Consider the following 20,272-nt stretch of genomic DNA (forward strand, 5'->3'; position numbering starts at 1 on the left):
ACCTAAGGCAGACTCATCTAGATGGGCCATACAGCGGGTACGTGGAAGCAAGACCCAGTTGGTGAACTTGCACACTAATATTCACTCTGAAAGACATAGTTAAGTGAAGCCAACAGCATTACTTTTGGGAAGAGGCAGAACGAATTCACAGGTGAGTAAAATAACTTTTCATAAACTTTTCAGAATGGCAGAACACATTCACAGGTGAGCAAAAATCGTTGTAACTGATCACTCTGAGTTAGTTCCAAACCAACTCATTTACAAGTGAGTAACACTTTTAAGCACTTGTTCTCTTTTCTAGGCAACTGGCCCAGTCCTTAGAAAGTATTTCCCTAGTCTTGGAGCGTGAGTGTTCTTAGTGGCAGAAGGGGCGCACAAGTAGCAAAAGTCAGAGTTCCTAAGGAAGACTGTTCAAACAGGTAAGTAATACACTTGGAGAGGTTGAAAGGGTCCAGGGTTCAGAAGACACCCTAGGTGGAATCCAGCAGTGGGCCTGGGTGAACTGGGTGAGAGGACTCCCACTCACAGGAAATACCCCAAAGCTACACAGGAATCACAAAGGCTTCAGGTAGGTAAATCCCCCTGCCAACACTGCACCTCAGCTCGGAAGAAGAGTTGCAGCGGGGAGACTTCAGAATCTGCAGCCAAAAAAACAGCTGATGGATTCCTTTATCACGAAGAGGGAAAACGGGACTCTGGAAGGGATTTGCATAGAGGATCAACGGGGAAGGCTCCAGGCAAGAGTTTATTCGTGGCTGGATGCAGCTCTGTGGATTTTGGTACCCTTTTCAGGAGCCAGCTGAAGACAAAATATCGCTGATCGGATTCTCGTCGTTTGCAAGGTCCAACACTCTGAAGGGGGCTTTTTGCACTTGATTAACGTCTCTGGAGGTCCAGCAGGATTCTACCAAAGGTTCAGCTCGATTCGGAAGACCATGCACTGCACGATGGCTCGAGGTCCCAGGATATTGGTGTCCTGTGGCTCAGCTAGGTCGCAGCATGTCGTGGGATGGATCAAAATGCAGGTCGTCCTGAGTCTAGTGGATGTCACCAGGCTCTGGGTCGGAGTTGTTGTTTTCAGAGAACCTTTGTAGCTTGGAAGGAAGGGTAACAGCAGGCTCTCTGGTTGCTGGAAATCGTCCCAGCCGTGTTTTCTTCCTCTTCAGAATTCAGGACTAGTGGTCGACTACTTCTTCAGCTTCCAGGATCGGACTTTTATGCAGGAACCCAGCCAATCACACAACCATGCAACACTCAAACCTGGGTGGGGTTCGCCGTCCTTTCAGGATAGCCAGCCACCCAGTTTGAACTGGATTCACTGAAGCAAGCCAGAAGACAAAGGGCTGCAAAGTGTTGGACTCCTCCCTCGCTTCCTGCCTTTACAGACACTCTGGAGCCTGGGCAGGCTTGACCAAGTTCTCCCACCAAAGACAAAAATCTCAAAGGAATATGCCCGGCTTCTGGGCAAGGGAAGGAACAAGAAAGGGCAAGAAACACCAAAATGGCGAAAAAAGACTGGGACATTTTGGAAAAATCAGCTCCCACAAGTGCCTTTACCACAGCTGTGAACACAACCTGCTGTAAAGGTGTACCAAATTTGTAAAACAAATTCACTGCCACCAGCATTAAAGGTAAGCTTGTCCTGTAACAGAATTGTTAGTGTTTCCCCTTTCCCACTAAAACTATCTCCCCCAGCACTCAACATAAGGTGGGGTGTGGTGGTTTCCCTTAACAAAATGTAAAGGGGATCCAAAGATCCTTTCTACCCTTGGGGTCTGTAGTTCTCACAAGCTAGCCAGAGAAAGCTAAAGGGGAGCCCCCCCCCAAGGCAGCCCAGCAACAATAAAAAGGAATATCCCATAAATTGTCAAAAAGGATCAAATTAAAAAGACACTATGGAGAGTCTTAAAAAGGAGTAACAATCTGGGAGTGTGGAAAAAGGTTCCTACTCGCTGAGATGTAAGGAAAAATAATCCACCAGTTATGCAAAAAATTCTGGGGTTCTCACAAGTGAGGTAGATTTTGCATTTATGTTGAAATCCTACCTAAATAACGGTGCATGGTTCACAAACTACTGGAGATCCAAAGCACATGTATTGCCCCACTGGTAAGAATAAAGAATAGGGGGGCGGGGGGGGCTCGAACGTAAACGCAAGGATAATTGGACAATCTTTGCAAAGCAGAAACTAATAGTAACATTAATCCCAAAGTAAGGCTTCAATTCAACAAGAGCAATAAAGTAGGTGAGTAAACCTTTCTCATGCTATATTCCAGCACACTGAGTGAGGTTATCTGAGGTCAGTATTTGCACTTATTTGTGATCACCATTACAATATTGAGTTTCAAGGAGGTAAAGGTTAGTCAGATCAGAACATACTTTGTAAGTAGTAAAACAGATTCTCTCAGAAGAACATAGGCAGTCTTGTATCCCAACAATAATAATGTTCAACAAAACCTGTAAGGGAACAAGCACTGCCAAAGCCAGTAGGTTCAGAAGGGAGCCTTTAGGGAGCCAGGACAGCCAAAGTAAATGGGCCAGTTCAAAGTGCTGATGCTCTCTTCTTAGAAAATGTTTTCAAATAGTCAGTAGTTCAGTAGAAAATCACAGCTCAAGAGGAGCCACCTTGAAGAAGCACGAGCTGGAGAGATGAGTGAGTTGAGGTCAACTCAAGAGTTTAAAATGGCACTCCTCAAGCTAGGAAGCACCACAGATGGCAAAAGGTAGATGTACCCCAAGCCACACAGTACCTGAGAATTGATTCCAGCTGGATTCCTTCTTGTTGCAGTGTAGCAGACCCATGTTCTTGGTCCTTGGTTGTGGCGACGAAAGGGAGGGCGTCTGGCGGGCTACTGCGGCAGCACTCAAGAGAGAGGTACTCTGCAGCAATGGATTCCCCTTGATTCAGCAGCCTTTTATGGTTTTGGCACCTTTTTCTCAGCACCAAAGCAGAAGAAACCGCTCTGTTTGGAAGCTACTTGATCTCTTGGTCCTGGACTCTGGTGAGGAAACTCTGGATAAAGACTTCTTGTTTCTGCAGGGTCCTCTGGATGCCCACGAAGATTTGGCCGGATTCGCACTGCCGAAGAAAATGCACTTGATGATGGTCCGGGGTCTCCGGGCATTGGGATTCTGCACATCCAAGTCACAGCAAGTCAAGGTTGCTCCAAAATTAAGCTCGTCTGAAGGCTAGTTGGTCCCACCAGCCCAAGGTAGGAAGTCATCCCATGCAGGTCTTCCCAGTCGAAACGAAAACCGGGTCAGCACAGCTGCAAGGCTTCACCGGGCACTTCGCAGTCCAAGAGGGTGCTGCTGGCATCTCCATGTCTTTGACGGATGTTGTCCTCCAGTGGTCGATTCTGCCTCTAGTCCCAAAAACCTTTTTCTTTTTTTTTTTTTTTTTTTAATTTTATTGGTTTCCAAGGTAAAAGTTTGACAATCATAGATAGGCATTGCGACCAACCGGTCAAATATGAGAAATATCACATAAGGAAAAACAGTATATGAAACGCGTAGCATCTATTGCACGTCACTTAACTTTTCAATAGTGTCATCAAACCAAAGTACCCTTTCCACATAATACCATCTGAAGGGCTGGAAGAGACCAATATATACATCCAAACCAATTTTGACTCTGACGTCGATCACATGTGCACATTAGATCCTGCGGGTTTGATATAGCAGACATTGTCAACCACTACTTAGATTGTCTCTGAAATGTAAAAACGCTTTGCACACATTCTTTTTATGTCACATATTTAGCTCGAAATTCCGACCATGCATTCTCAACTAAGGTGCGATCCCCATGGAGGACTGCAGTGAGGTTGTCCATTCTATATATATTCAGGGCAACACCCAGCCATTCAGTTTTATTAGGGAGCCTGGCTCTCTTCCATACCATGGTGAGACAAGCTCTAGTGGCCAACAGTAGACCTTGTATCATTTTGGGCGCTTTCATGATCATATTGTCCGTTTCAACCAAGCCAAACAAGATCAAAAGTAGATGTTTCTCTCTGTCGTCATCATCCAACTCCTTGATCCAGCTGAGAACTTCCGTCCAATAAGCTTGGACCACCTCACATCCCCACCACATATGCCAATAATCGTCCCGCTTCCCACAGCCCCTCCAGCAGTATGGGCTTACCCCTTGGTACATTTTGGCAAGTCGGAGCGGGTCCTATTGCCACCTGTACAACAGCTTGATGGCATGTAATTTGTATTGGCAAGAGATGGAGGATTTCGCCGATGTAGGAGCCATAATTTTGGTGAGATCTGCCTGCTCATGTCTGTTTCCCACCACTACTCCTCAATGTGTGGGATGGCGTAATATCAACCTCGATCAGTGCCGAGTACATTGCACTTATTAAGCCCCTAGAACTTGTACATGTGTTGAGAATGCTTTCAAACGGGGTGAGATCCCTTTGCAACTTGTCCTTCCATATCGCCCTAGTCATCACGCCCTTGAGTCTCAGATATAGGAAGATCGAGAGCGGACCTATGCCAAGTGCCTCTTGCAGGTCCTGAATGATGCATCTCGGATCCGGGTGACCAAAGATGTCCAAGGGGAGAGGGCCAGGTCGTAACTCCCGCCATTTTCTTGCCTGGTGTCCATATTGCCCATATCGTTCCAATAATGGGGTGATTTTTAACACTGTTTCGCAATTGAGGCCCCGGAACCCATAGCCATTCTCCAAGGATGAATGGTCGGAGATGATAATTGTCTAGGGCTATCCACTGTGGTTCTGACTTCTGCCTGACGTGCGGGACAAGGACACGTAGTTGGGCTGCCCTGTAGTATGTTTCTATGTCCGGGAGGCCTACCCCCGCATTGTCCTTTCGGAGCTGGAGCAAGGATCTAGGGACTCTCGGCTTTTGGCTTTGCCACAGGAAGGCTAAAAGAACTTTTCTTGTGTTCGTAAAGTATTCCTGGGGCATTTTAATGGGGAGCATTTGGAACAGATAGAGTATTTTAGGGAGAATCACCATTTTTGTTGCATTTAAACGGCCCAGCCAGGAGATGGTGAGTCTGGACCACCTTTGGATGTCCTTTTGAAGGGTGAGTGATAGTGGGGGAAAATTAGCCTAGTAAAGAGAGTCAAGGTCTCAGGTTACATTAATGCCCAGGTATCGAAGCGTGGTGAGGCTGACCTTAACTCATAGGGGATCAAAGCGGTCCACCTCAGCATCTCTACTTTTGTCAATCGGAAGGAGAATCGACTTTCCGGTATTGATTTTGAGGCCGGCCCGTTCTCCATATTCTTCGATTATGCTGATCGCAGCCGGAACAGAGTTTAGGGGATCAGTTGGGTGCAATAGTATATCGTCAGCATAGAGGCCTAGTTTGTATTCGCATTCTCCCACTGGAATGCCTTTAACTCTACCGCCCTGCCTTAATTTCTGCGCCAACGGTTCAAGGGATAGCACGAAAAGTATTGCTGACAATGGGCAACCCTGCCTTGTTCCCCTTTCCAAAGGGAGCCATCGTGAGAAGCCCCCGTTTAGTGTCACTGAAGTTGTAGGAGATGTGTACAGGGCTGTAATGGCACGGCGTAGCTTCGGCCCAAACCCGTTCCAAACTAGTACCCTTTCTAGGAAGTCCCATACCACCCTGTCGAAGGCCTTCTCTGCATCTAGTGACAGAAGGGACTGGTCCCCTCCTTTCCCCTGTGCCTCGTAAATTAAGTGTAGTGTTTTTCTCATGGTGTCTGCACCCTGTCTCCCAATGACGAAGCCAACCTGTTCAGAATGTATTAGTCGTGGTAGGTACGTTTCGAGTCCGCCTGCAATGACTCTTGCATAAATTTTAGCATCGATGTTGAGAAGAGAGATGGGGCGATAGTAACTACAGTGTGTGTGGGGTCCGTCCCATCCTTTGGAATGACAGCGAGAAGGGCCTGGGAAAAGGACGGGGGCACCTGGCCTGTTTCAAAGATGTGATTGAATAAGGATACAAAGAAGAGGGCGATGAGTGGAGAGAACGCCTTATAGAATCCGGGCGTGAAACCATCGTCACCCGGAGCCTTTCCCGTCTTTAGGTGTTTTATGGCTTCCGTGACTGGTGTGTCTAAGGATTCTGCCTCTATGGACATGAGTGTGGGGATCCGGACCTCTTTAAGATGTGTCAATGCTACCTATGGGGGTTAGGGGGGGTTGCATGTATATAAATCCTCATAAAAATCGGCAAATGCTTCCTGTATCCCTTCCGGAGATGTCACTATCGCATCTGTGAGGGTGCCATCAGTCCTTTCGATAAGATCGACCCATCTCTCTGCTTTCTGTGCCCGAAGACGAGCCGCCAGGAGGGCATCTGCTTTATCGCCCTATTCATAATATTTTTGTTTTAAATATTGTAAGGTTCGGGCTGTCTTTCCCACGATAAGTAATTTGAGCTCTTCTCTGAGCCGTTTGGCTTTGGCCAAGTGCTTGGGTCTGTCACATGGGAAAGACTGCGCTAGTTTCTGGGCTGTGTGGAGCTTTTCCCTAATGTTCGTTTCTATCAGAGCACGTTCTCTTTTTTTTTTTTGGGCCCCTTCCCTAATGAGCACCCCCCCTCCAAGTGGCCTTAGCTGCTTCCCATACGGATGCCATCCCGACCTCTCCTGTATCATTGGTAAGAAAAAATTGCTCAATCTCATTTTCAAGGGTTTCCTTGGAAACCGAGTCAGCCCATACGGAGTCATTGCATCTCCATTTAGAGTTCTCAGGGGCCAGGTCGTTCCAGCACGCATCAACTGCAACCATGTCATGATCTGACCATGCGGTAGGATATATATTTGCTGCACGAAGTATCCGGAAAAGGCCATCGGAAAGGAAAATATAATCTATACGTGTAAGCGTGTCATGGGGGAGGGAGTGGAAAGTGATGCCTCTATCCATTGGGTGTAGGTGGCGCCAGCTGTCCATATAGGTCAAGGGTTAGTTTGATTTCAGCTTCATCTCGAGAGATGGGTGGGTTATGTGCCTCTGCCCTGGTTTGTCTGTCCACTGAACTATCCATCCATGTGTTAACATCTCCACCAAGCCTATGTGTCCCTGTGCCATGTTATAAACCTTCTCAGTAATCCTATGGAGGAACTTATTCTGCCCTTGATTAGGTGCATAAAGTGTAGCCAGGGTGACAATTGTGCCACGAATGTTTCCCACCACCACGAGAGCCCTTCCCTCGTTGTCCGTCCACGACTTGAGAGTTACCATCCTGAGAGCTTTGCGAATTAGAATCCCCACTCCCCCCTTTTTTGTGATATTAGAGCTCCAGAAGGAAAGGCCCACCTCACGAGATGGAATAGGTTTCTCCTCCCCTCTTTTCGATATCGTGTTTCTTGGAGAAATAGAATGTCTGTTGGACCGCCTGAATTCCCTGGCCACCATGGAGCGTTTTGTGGGGGAATTCAAACCCTTTACATTAAGTGTGCATATGCGTAGTGTATTGTTAGAGAATGTAGGAGACATCTCGAGCTTTGTGTGAGTATATGAATGACCAAATCGTCTGCTTCATAGCCCTTGCCATGTTTGATAGCACAGAGTGTGATTCGTCTTTTTTGAGTTGGGACTCAATAAGTCCCTGAAGAGGTCAAGGATTGACCCGCCCAGGCGCTTCCTGTCCCTTCATAGTCCCATTTCGTGTGCTTCCGCCCCCCAGATCTGCCTTCTGGTGTACTATATGTCGTTCTCCCATCCCAGCCACCCATCCCTGCCCCCCCCATACATTTGGCGTCCGGTCCGTCCAGGTTAACATCACCCAGTCGGCCTCGGACCACCAATGGAAACCGCGAAACAAGCGGTCCTATCCTAATATTAACAAGTTTAACAATGAGCCCCCAACCATATACTCGTAACTCAACAAAACCAGCTTGTAAATATGAATCCCGACCCCCCCATTTTAGGCATCTATCCAGTGTCTGTTTTACCTCGTAGGTCTATCAGGCAATCCAAGCATTCGGGTCCAAATTTGCCGCTTGTGCGACTGGAGTAAAGCAATTAGAAAAATATTCTGACCTTAGAGTCTGGTGCATTGTTGGCGTATGCCGAGGTTTAGTTCCCTCCACAAATGAGTCTGAGGTACACCAAGCACTGTCAGGTGGCGCTCAAGCTCCCAGCTTCAGCCATACCATCCACCCCCTCATTTCCATGCGTCGTGCAGCCTGATGTGACACTCTGGGATCTAGATCAGTGCTCCATGTCCTGGGAATTGTTCATCCTCTGGAATTTCCTGGATCCCTGAATCCTCCTCCGCCGCGGGCCCTTGGTGCGCCACTCGCCCTCCTCACTTTTCGATTCACCCAGGGAGGGGCCCTCCCCCTAGGGACCCATCAGGTCCGCTATACAGTCAACAATGTCTTTTTCCGAGACAAGTCTCATTGACGAGCCCTCCCACTCAAAGGTGAGGGAGAACTGGTAGCCCCATCGGTATCTAATGCTGTTGTCCTTTAGTATCTTCGTGATTGGGGAACACTTCTTCCTCATTGCCAACGTGAGTGATAAGTCTTGGTAGAGTGAAATATTGGAGTCATCCAATGAAAGTTGTGGGATGTTTCTGGCCTTCTCTAGGATTCGTGCTCTGTCAGCATAATTGTGAAAATGAGCTAGCACCGATCTCGGGCCTCCTGGTCTGCCTCCAGCTCTATGAATACGGTCAATTTTGGATTCGTCCACCAATTCGTCCCTGAAGAGGAGCTTCAGAATAGCGTGCAGGGTTTGCTTTAGATCAAATTCGGTTTCGCCCTCTCTCTCGGGAACGCCAAAAACCTGTATGTTGTGGCGCTCCCTGTTTTCAAGATCATCAACCTTGAGGCGTATTTCCTCTTCTCTATGTTCTATCTCTGCAATGCGGTGGTCCATTTGTGCCTCCAGTGTGTTCAGGGAGGTTATGCTCGACCTGTTCCAGCCTGTCATTCATTTTGTCCATCCTTTGTGTAATTTTATCTATTTTGCTGCCAATGCCCGCTCTCATGCCCCTCATCTCGGTAAGTAGGTCAGCGACGTCTGCCTTGGTCGCAGCTGCATCAGACCCTGCCGTCGACATCCTGGACTCAGTGAAAGACTTCGGAGGTTCAGTGGTTGGTGCAAACTTGTATCTCGCCAGATTGCCCTTAGGGTCCTTGGGCGATAGATCTCAAGTGCACGTAGGAGGGCTATAAAGCCGGAATGGTCATTCGAGGATGCTGCGCTTGTGCATGCAAGCTTTTGTCCTACGGTGGCCAGACGTGGCTTTGAGTGAGGTGCTTTGGAAAGTTCCCTTGACAAGCAGCGTCTCACGTGTAATCAAGCACCACTTGGTTCTTTTTTGTTACTTGTTTAGCTCTATTTTAGTGGGGACTTGCCTGCTACGTAGCACAACAGAAGGCTCCGAGAGTAGGTCCCCAGGGAGAGGGACAGCAGTTTGCAGACAGGGTACGACCATCCTGGGTATTCCTCATGCACAAAGAGCACTCCATACGGAAAGCTGGGGTCCTGTTTTTAGATCTGGTGAGCTTGGAGGTATGTATGGGATCAGAGGAGGGCACACGCCCTGTCCAACAGGGGCCCAACCCTCAGTCCTTTTTTGCCAAAGAGGGATCTACTCTTGCCCCTTAATGCATAGTGTCTGTGGCATTATAGCTTCTCACATCTCTTCGGGGTTCCAATATCGTGATGTCAGGCCCAGCAAGTGTTTATATCCCTTACGCGTTGAGGATCAGGGACAAGACGCCAAGAGGGAGAATGGGCATGAGCGGCTCTGCGCTGAACAACGTGCGCGCTTCCAGCGGTGCCGTCCGGGCGTGCCGAGGTCCTGAGGTTCTACGTGAGGCGGGCTGCTCGGACAACTCAATCAAGTGCGCTGAGGGGAGCCAGCACTGTGGTATTGCGAGGAAGAGCGATTCCGTACTACGCGGGAGCGCGTAGTATCGATGGTCCCAATGCGGGCGTCTCCGTCCACCATGACCGGATTGTGCGCCCGCAGTGTAAGCATCAGCGGAGGCCACCTGTAGTGCAGCACCTTCAGCAATCACCTCACGGTCGTGTGGGGACGGTGCCGTGAGCACCCAAAGGCGGGCAGCCTTCTTCCACGGCCTTTGATTCTGTGAGCGGGAGTGTGCACAACCTCCCGGGGGGCGTGGACGCTTCAAGTGGGCTTTGTAGGGCTAAGCGCGTCTTTACACAGTACCTTCAAGGGGCCCTGGAAGCGGCACACGTCGCCGGCGCGCTCTGGCCCTGCGCGTATCACAGCTGCGTAGTCGCTCAGGAGTTTGGCGGGAGCTCGCAGGCCCTCTTTGACTTCATGCGCCGGACTATGCCGAGGGAAGTATCTCCGTGAAGGAAGCTCCGTTTGAAGCCAAATTTTCTCCCAGTGCGTCACGGACACCTCCGATGCCTGATTCTGTGATTATTTCAGCTGGGGGGGGGAGTCTTGTGGTGGGGGCTCAATCCACTTTTCAGGACCCTTGCGCGGAGGCTACACGGAAAGCAAACCCATCCGTGCGCCCCCTGGTGGCCGAGCCAAAACCTCACCTTTTAAGCAAGTTCCCATTCATTCACAGCCCTGGGTTGTCAATCACCCAGCAGGGTGGCTGTCCTCACGGACAGCCAGCTGGCCAATCAGAACAGGTTTCACTCAGGCACACCTAAAGACCAAGGACAGGGAAGTTTCGGGACACTCTCTCACCTCCTGCCTTTCCAGACACACTGGAGCCTGGGCGGGATTCAGGGCTGAATCCCACCAAAGGCAAAATGCACGAAGGACTCTAACCCGATTCAAATGGAGTAAAAGCCCAGAAAGAACTAACTGACAAGAAATGGCAAAAAAAGAAGACGGCGGGGGGGGGGGCATTTTGGGAAAATGGGTCACCCTTGGGTGCTGTACTGCAGCTGCGAAATCAGCTTGCAGATACATGGCACAAGGTAGTAAAAAATGAAACCACTGCCACCAGCCATTCAAGTTAGTTAGTGTAACAAAAAGTTACATGAGAGGTGGGATAAGGGGCCTCATTACAAGTTTTCCGGTCTGGTAACTACGGTACCGGTAAGCTTGCCAGTACTGTAGTTACCGGACCGGCAAACTACGAGATCTGCTCGCGGGTGCCTTTTCACCCGCCAGGTTTCACCTGGCGGGCGGACCGGCACCCCCGAGCAGAGCATGTCTGATGCACCAGCACCATGCTAAATGATGCTGGTGCATCCGGCCTGCCATTCCCATTTAGCCTTATGGGGCTCAATGGGAATGGGAAGCATTTTTTACCGGTGCCATGGAATGGGCAAATACTGGGTCCGGTGGGGCCGTAATGACCTGGTAATTGCCCATACCCGGGCGCTGGTAAAATGTGCAAGTTCGGCGGCAGCCTGCCGGTTTTACCGGCAAGGCTACCGCCAAACTTGTAATGAGGCCCAAGGAGTTACTATGGAACCCTCAGTACTCCACATAGGGTGGTGTGTGCTGGACCCACAAAAGAAAAGGTAAGTAAGACAAAAGTTATTTTACTATTCTTGGGAACAATAGTGCACCCAACAAAAATGTATTTAAACATTAAGAGAAGTACCGTGGCACTGCAAAAAAGGGGCTGTGTGGCACAATGCAAAAGGCAGATGCCTATGGAGTTTACCAGACTCAATTAAAGCAGTAGGAAACCAAATATCCTAGTCAGAAAATGACATGAGGGAGGGGGGGAGGAGAGGAGCCTCACTCACTCAGGAGTACAAATTAAAAAAAACCTGAGTCCAGCAAAAGAGCTGTGGTCTCTAAGTGTAAAGGGAATTGGCACAGAAATGACAATTCTCTGAACAGGACCCTGCGGGTTGCTTGGGGTAGAAGGGGAATGAGTGGGAAGGTATGTTTGAAGACTAGATCTGCGACTTGGAGATACTGGACCCTCTCAGGTAGCAGCCTTTGACAACAAGCACAAACCTCCTCACTGTAGCAAGACTTTCCTTCCCGCCCTTTGTGGCATTTTTGTTGGGCAAGAAATCGGGGAATTCACAGCAAATTCGTAGCACAGGGAATGAGCCATGATCTATAGCACCCTTGAAAGGAATGCTGTGTGTCCAGGCAGTATCTTAGATGTTTACGCATCTAACCAATTCCTCCATTCTCTCCTTCTTTCTCACTTTCTCGCATTCTCTTTTTTGTTCCCATTTCCCTTCTCCCTTGCTTCCGATCTTCATTTCTACTCCTCCATTTTTTTGCCTTACTTCCCCTACCCTTTTAACTAATTTCCCTTTCCTTTAATCCACCTTTTCCTTCCCTTTCTCTTGGTTTATCCCATCTCTTCACTTTCGTTTCTCCATATTTGTCTTGTTTTGCCTTCTCCCATCTCCACATTCGCACTTCATTTCCTCCCTCTTATTTTTTTCTTCTGTTATTTCTTTGTGCTTTCATTTTCTCTTCTCCTCTATCCTTACCTTCCCTCATCTTTCCCTTTCCCCTCACCTTAATTTATTTTTCGTACTGTAATTTCTTTCTGTGGCCTCCTCCATTTCTCATTCTGTTGCCCTTTCTTCCAGTTTCCTTTTCTTTTTCACTTCCCCCTTTCTGCTTCCTCTTTCTTGTTTATTTCCTCTATATCCTCCCTCTGCAGTCCGATGTGGATTTCTGGGACAAATTGCAGGCAGAATGGGAGGAGATGGCAAAGCGCGATGCTGAAGTGCATCCCTGGCTGACGGACTACGACGACCTGACGGCCTCCTCCTACGACAAGGTAACACAGGACACATAGGGCCTCATCAGGAGTTGGGCGGTATCCTGCTGTAATTCTGTTGGGATAAAGCCCAACGCTAATTGAGTTATCGCAACTTGGGCCAGCGATATTACCACCGGCGGTAATCTTGCCAAAAATGGCCTCACCACCGGCGCATTCACCTTCAGCTCGGAGCTGGAGGGGAATGCGCCAAGGCAGGCCAAGACTCTGAATTGGGTGAAGCTATAAATGCTGCAGTAATAGTGTTAATCCCGCATCTTACCGCTCTGCCCAACTCCTAACTGAGCCCTTAAGTCTGCTTCAGTCTTGTTGCAAGTGCTACGACAGGAGGAAGACTATAATGGCTGAGAACTGCTGGCATGGTACACACAGAGTAGAAGCTACTTAAAGGGTGCTTGCGCCTTCTGGAGCCATTGGAAGTTTGCCCACACTGCCTGGGGCTGAGGGGAGTCTAGTTCACACTGCCTGGGTGCTTACACTGCATGGAGAGCTATTGGCAGTCTTGTCACTGTCTAGGGGATATTAGGACAGTGTGCACTGAGAACAGGTGCCTAGGACCCATTGACGTGGCACTACCTGGGAAGTAGATCACATTGCTTAGGTGCTATGGCCCTACTGGGGGAATCGCACTCTGCTGAATTCCTGAGTTATTGTAGCACTGATTCTGGTATCCCAAGTACTGACCAGATACTGCTTGTGATGCTAGCACTGCTGGATCTACTGATGGGGCACTACTGGAGTAAGCTCACATTCCTGGGTTGGTAAAGTGCTGATGAGTCACTGGTTCAGGTACTTGCACTGCTGGGGTCCAGCATATCGTGCTTTTAAGTAAAGCAATCCTTCCCCTTTTGCAGTGGTCGAAGTGGGCGGGGTGGTTGGGAGCGGAGCTCCTCTACTTTTTCTATTGTGTTTTACCATTCCTATACTTTGATTTGAAAAAGAAACCGTTCTGGAATGGTTTGGTTTTAAAATAAATGTAGGAAGCAGTTGAAAGTTGCACTTCAGTGCTCTTTACTGAACGTTCCCTTAAACCGCATGCACATGTGTTTGGGGGTTTGTATTCTGCGTGGGAGGGGGCGTGGCGATGGGGTGTGTGGGAAGCCGGGGCAGGCCAGCAAGTTCTGCTACTTCTTTTCATACACTTGGGGCACTGCCCTTTTGGCTGAGTGTGAGAGTGGCCAGGTTTATTGTACTGTTACTTTTGGAAGCTCCATGTTTCACAATGTTTGATGGCTACTCAGTGGTCCTCCATAGCTTTGTAGACCATGTTAGGTGTACAGCCACCACCGCCAACATCCTGCCATCCACTCTGGCTCTTAAAAAGATTTCCTCTCTGAGTGTGCATTGATGGAAGGAAGCGCTCACTGCTGGGCAGGGGGTGGACTGTGAACCAAATGTGGCCATGGAAATGCTTTTCAAAGTGACCCTTATTTACACCATGTGAGCAATCCTAAACCCTTTAAGCAGGGCTGTGGGTGGCAAGCAGTTCTGATCTCAAGGAAAATTAACCCAAAAGGTGTACTTTAAAGTACATGAATCCCTATGTAGGGTTTCAAAAGTATCTGAACATAACAATAAATAAACATCCAAGAGTGAGGAAAAACATATTGGAAGCTTTATAACCAGTTCTTTTCTTCAAAGGTATGGGGTGATTAGGAGAGATGGAAGGAAGGAGTGCAGTGACTGGGAGAGAGCGTAAGAGGAATAGAAAGCTGGGGTACCCGCACAAGAGGCCTGTGGCGGAGAGGTCCCTGGGAAATCTCCCGAGTTCCCTATGGGCCAGTCCCCCACTGCAGCTGGGCTCTTGTAGCACTGACAAGGCAGTTGTTGGAGGTAGTGCACACTGTTGTGTCTAGTAGCACTCAGGGCACAGGTGGAAAGAGCTCATGTTGGTTCTTGAAGCACTCACAGAGCACTCCTGGGAAGGCCATAATGCTGGAGGTCTGTAGCATTGACTGGGAACATCTGGAGGAAGCTTGCTCTTGGTATCCCAAAGCACTGCTAGGAGGTAACTCACACTACCTGTAGCTGCCCACAATGCTGGGTCTTAAAACAATGATGGAACACTGCTGGAGTCTTTTATCACCAACTCGGCACTGCTGGTGGGATGGTCACACAGCTGTAACACTGCCACAGCACTGCTGGAATCAGCCCACAGGGCTCTAGGTCTTTTTGTTTGCCACTGCCTTGGCACTGCTAGATGGAAGTTTACACTTGAGAAGGCAGGTCCGACTACATGCCTTGTGTATCCGACGTGGTGCTGGAGCTCACATTCATTTATAGTTTAGCATAGACATGTTGAATACTGGCAGGAGCTCTCACTTGTGGTTCCTCTGGTCTCTTCCCCCAGGGTTACAAGTTTGAAGAGGAGAACCCCATGAGGGACCACCCCCAGGCGTTTGAAGAAGGCCTCCGGAGGCTGCAAGAGGGTGACCTCCCTAATGCAGTGCTGCTGTTTGAGGCTGCCGTGCAGCAGAATACAGACCACATGGAGGTGAGGAATATGCGCAGGCAATCGGAGGGCTCAGGGTAGAATTGATTGCTAGACAGGGAGGGAATGTGTGTGTGGCTCTGAATGTTGGCCTGATCTTTTTTTTAAAGCTTGCAGCGAGCGTTGATGAATGGGAGTTTTGGACCCAACATTGAGTACCTAACAATAGAACAGTTTTAACTTTTTACCTGAAATATATTAGGTAGGGTGCTGTCCTGATATGCTTCAGTATGTTGCTCTAGAGCCCAGGTGCATAATAAGTGAATGGTTAAAATCTGCATTTGTTGATTCGTAGCCCGGCAGTGCTGTGGCTTCTTGTTCAATGTTTGCCTCAGTACATCATGAGGTCTTTTTTGACCAGATCGGTAGATACTTTGGACAACGTTGCTTTGTAAGCGATGCCGTGTGATTGTGATGTGGGCTAAGAGTGGGTAGGCAGTGCAGCGACTTGAGGTTGAGTGTGATGGGGCCATATTGTTCTATTTGGTGAAGTCCCCTGCAGACAGTGATGTTGACACCTACGAGGAAGGTATTGCCACTTCCCAGTAATAGGGTGAGGATCTGGATGGTGGTTCAGAATTCCTGTGATGAAGGGTGTTAGAAAAGATGGGGATAATTGATTTATTTTTCTTATTTATTCTATTCTATTTGTATCGACTTGTTTAATGCTTTTTCGTTTTATTGTTATCATAATTGTTGTTCTGATGCTTGTTCTTCTTAGAATCACATGTTGTGCATATGGTCCGACATCCAGTGGTAACGGCGGCGTATTGCATCTTGTCTTTCGGGGGACCGAAAGGGGACGTCGGAATAGGCGTGTCTGAAACACTATCCCTATCGTGACATGTGTAGTACCCAAAATCCCTCACGCGCTGAGGTCCCTCAGATTGTTTTTTTCCGCCCAGATAACTGGTCGCCCTATAGCGAAGCTCTTCATGAGACATTGTTTATCTTACCGAATTGTCGGTTTAATCCCGTTAAGTCACTTCGTCTTCAAGAAACATCTTCGACGAAGACTATGGGGGAACCGTCTACGGCTGTGGATTCCGGCACCTAAGATCCGGCGTTCGGACTTCCACGTGGGCCGGCCTTCTGGCCGGCCTACGCAGTAGGGAGAGTGGGCTCAGGGTTTGCCATACTGCTACAATGTCTTTCCTCTTTTCCAGTTCTTTCTTTTTTGGTCTGGTCACCCTTCCCTTCTGCTGTGGAAAGGACTCCATTTAGATTCTGCCCTCTGTGAAGGGTCAGATATCCGTGGAAAGACGAGCACACTTCGTGTACGCTTGTCTCCCCCTAGAGCACTAAAGCGGTGTTCGGCGTATAAACTCCTAAACCTAATCCCTTAAGGAGTGCCGGTTGAAGCGGTGGGCCGCATACGGTATGGCACGCGTGGAGCCTCCCTCCCCTGCCGCGACACCAGCCGAGAGTGACGGGGGTACATCGGATGACCAAACGTCCAACGCAGACGTTGTAGACCTTGAGGCGGACGATTCTAGAGCCGCCACGCCCGTCCCCGACCCTTCCAGGCTCGACTCCGGTCTTGCTACAGGGACCACACCCGGTGACAGGGGTGTACAATCGCACCACTCAAAACACACAACCCAAGCGCCCTCCTCGACGACGTCAAAGAAGGCGCAAGCGCCATCGGATCGATCTGATCCGAAGCCTTCCCGCATACACAGCAGCGCATGAGGACTGGGCTTAATAAACTTAACAAAGGCGCTACTCCCCAAACTACACACGCCGAAGTTTCTGAACAAGAAACTTCGACGATTTTCAAGGCCCGTGCAGGCTTGAAAACTATCAGTAAGAGCATCAACAGGATTGCTACGGCGGTGGGCCTAGTACCGGTTTCGCCCACAGTTATGGGCCAAGCCGCCGAAAGATTTTCCACGGTTTTGGAAGACGATCCTGAGGACTCTTACGAAGAGAGCCAGGTACCCCTCTCAAGCACCCTGAGGAGATCCTCTGAACGCCTTAGGGCAGAGGAGCCGGTTCCTGCTCAGCTGGGTCCATTTGGGTCTTCCAAGTGTACCACGGAGCAATTTGAAGGGTATATGGATCGGCTGCAGCAGGTTTTCGGTGCTTCTGATCAACCTCTGCTGAAAAAAGCTCGGGTAGACCCTAACCCTCATACACAAGTTGCCCAACACCTAGATGTTCAACACTATGTTGATTATCAAGAAGATGTCCAGAAGGACACGTATAGCGACATCTATACAGAAGAAGAGGAGACTTCTTTTCTGGACAATTATGGGGAAGATCAAGGCGCAACGGACAACTGGGAGGACACCTAGCAGGACGATCACAATTCTGATATCGTTTGCCTCGACTCTCCCCCATCCACACTGGTTAGGCAGGCTCCCCCGGTGGATGATCAAATGGCTTTCAACAACACGTTGAAGAAACCAGCGGAATTCTTTAAAATTGCCATGATTGAGGCATTGCCTGAACAGGATTTCGCAGAAAACATTATTAATGTCGAGCCTCCAGCTAGCAAGTCTATCCCTCTCTTGAGCTCTGTAAAGAGACGGCTGGCCCCTTCTTTACTCACACCCGCTCAGACGAGGGCTGTGAACCCAAGGGTCGAAAAACTCTTCCGGCCCTCCCCCACCGACCCGCTTTACATCAAAGGGCACGCAATCCAATCCCAGACTCGCTGGTGGTGACCAACACTCGCAAGAGAGCAGGGGTTCCCCTTGCCACGGGAGAGTCACCCGCGGACAAGAAGTCCAAAAGGTTGTATGCCTTAGGCAAGCGGGTCACACCGGCGGCTGCTTATACCGTCCGGATTGCCAATAACACAACTTTACTGGCAAGCTACGTCGACGCCCAATTGAACCTACTCCAGGAAGGCCTCAGGAGGTTCCGGAACCAACCAGAGCCAAGCTTCTCGCCATTGTCTCGGACGGTAAACTTGCCAATCAAAATGTTTGAAAGAATACCCTGGACTCTGCAGAGACAGCAGGCAGGTCTCTCGCACAGGGTACTCTCCTAAAGAGACACGCGTGGCTGCGCACGTCGGGTTTCAGGCCTGAGACCCAGGCATCCATCATCAATAAACCCATAGAAGAGGCCAACCTCTTCGGGAAGGCGGTAGACGATGCGTTGGAGACAGCTAAGAAGGAGCACGAGACTATTGAGTCGCTGCACCAAATTTCCCAAAAACCCTCTTCACAGAGGGGCAGCAATTCTCGGCGGTCCTTTCGAGGACAAGCCCGCGCCGCTCAAAATAATTTTGGCACATGCAACTTCAGCGCAAGTCAACCGGCTGCAAGCCCCACTTACCACCCCCAGAGGGGTCAGAAGCGCGGAAAGAATAGAGGCAGAGGCTCCAATTCCAGAGGTGCGTCAACCTCCGGTCAGAAATGACCACCAAGTTCAGGTCCCCTCCCTTGTCTCCCCGGTCGGGAGGCGATTAACATCTTTCCTCAAGGCATGGGAAGGGATAACTTCAGACCAGTCGGTATTAAAGACGGTCGCCCACGGTTATTGCATGGAATTTGCCCGACCCCTACAGTTCAGACCGCCGAAAGCTCGACGTATTTCACCGGAACATCTGCAGATCCTAGTCCAAGAGGTGGAAGCGCTGCTGGGAAAGACGCCATAGAAGCCGTCCCGATTCTTCAGGTCAACAAGGGTATTTATTCAATATACTTCCTTGTACCCAAAAAGGATCTCACCATGCGTCCTGTTCTAGACCTGCGCCCAGCGAACAAGTTCATAAAGCCTCAGAAGTTTCGCATGGTAACACTTCAAGAGGTGATCCCATTGCTAAAACAAGGGGACTTCATGACAACATTGGATATGAAAGATGCATACTTTCATATTTCAATGCTGCCAGCGCACAGAAAATTCCTAAGGTTCGTGATTCAGGACAAACACTACCAGTTCAAGGTACTCCCCTTCAGCATAGCGTCTGCGCCACGGGTGTTCACCAAGGTCCTGGCAGTGGCAGCAGCACACCTGCGCAGACTTTCAGTTCCAGTTTACCCTTAACTCGACGATTGGCTCATCACGGGGGACTCGTTCGACGTTTGTTTTTCGACCACCCAAAAGACAGTAGACCTACTGTTCAGCCTAGGATTTTCTGTCAACGAAAAGAAATCCAGCTTAGTCCCCAGCCAAGTAAAACAGTTCCTGGGGGCTCTAATTCGCACGGAAGACGGTTCAGAACATGCTCTCTCGTTCCTCAGTATGTAGCCAGTCGGAAGGTGACGGTACGCAAAGCTATGCATTTGCTAGGGATGATGGCGTCATGCATATAGTTGGTCCCCCACGTGCGGCTACGCATGCGTCCCATGCAGGAGTGGCTCAACAGCCAGTGGTGTCAGGCCAGCGGACAATGGGAAGATCTGTTAGTTGTCTCGCCAGCCCTCGTTCTCTCTCTGCAGTGGTGGTCGAGGGAGAACCTCTTGAAGGGGAAAACATTCACCACCCCTGCAGTGGAAGCCACTCTCACGACAGACGCATCTCTCACAGGGTGGGGGGGCTCACCTGCTTCAACAAACAGCGCACGGAGTGTGGTCCCCTCAGGTAGCGTCCAACCATATAAACCTACTGGAGCTACTAGCAGTGTTCAAAGCATTAAAGGCCTTTCAGGAGCAACTGCAAGAGAAGATAGTGCTGGTCCTAACCGACAGCACAACAGCAATGTATTATCTGAACAAGCAGGGGGGCACTCACTCTCCAGGGCTATCCAAGCTGTCCCAAAACATCTGGATATGGGCTCTCAAACACAAGATGTTCCTGATATCCCAACATGTTCCAGGGGAACTCAATCTTCTGGCAGACGTACTCAGCAGAGATTTTCCTCTGCCAGAAGAATACGAATGGCGTCTGCACGAAGACATTGTATCCAACGTCTTCGCAGAATGGGGGTTTCCAGAGATCGACTTGTTCGCTACTCAGGAGAATGCCCAATGCCCAGATTACGCCTCCAGGTACCCCCAGAACCGATCCAAGGGGAACGGTCTCTGGATAACTTGGTCGGGGAAATTTGTTTACGCTTTTCCCCCCCCCCCCCCGACTCCCCTTCTGAACAAGATAGTGCACAAGATGCACCAGTCACCATGACTCTGGTGGCTCCCATGTGAGCCCGCCAACCCTGGTTCG

General features: G+C 49.5%; 1 protein-coding gene across 2 annotated transcripts in view; it reads left to right on the plus strand.

Annotated features, from left to right (window-relative positions):
• Nucleotides 1-20,272, plus strand: part of PEX5 (peroxisomal biogenesis factor 5) — a 349,012-nt gene that overhangs the window by 260,599 nt on the left and 68,141 nt on the right. For both annotated transcript variants that reach the window (XM_069650617.1, XM_069650618.1), the window contains 2 exons: nucleotides 12,547-12,666; nucleotides 15,017-15,160. In XM_069650617.1, the coding sequence (XP_069506718.1) occupies nucleotides 12,547-12,666; nucleotides 15,017-15,160 (264 nt within the window). The remainder of the gene's footprint in view (nucleotides 1-12,546; nucleotides 12,667-15,016; nucleotides 15,161-20,272) is intronic.

Source organism: Ambystoma mexicanum, chromosome 3p (assembly GCF_040938575.1).
Source record: "Ambystoma mexicanum isolate Mex_15411 chromosome 3p, UKY_AmexF1_1, whole genome shotgun sequence".
Classification (NCBI taxonomy): Eukaryota; Metazoa; Chordata; class Amphibia; order Caudata; family Ambystomatidae; genus Ambystoma; species Ambystoma mexicanum.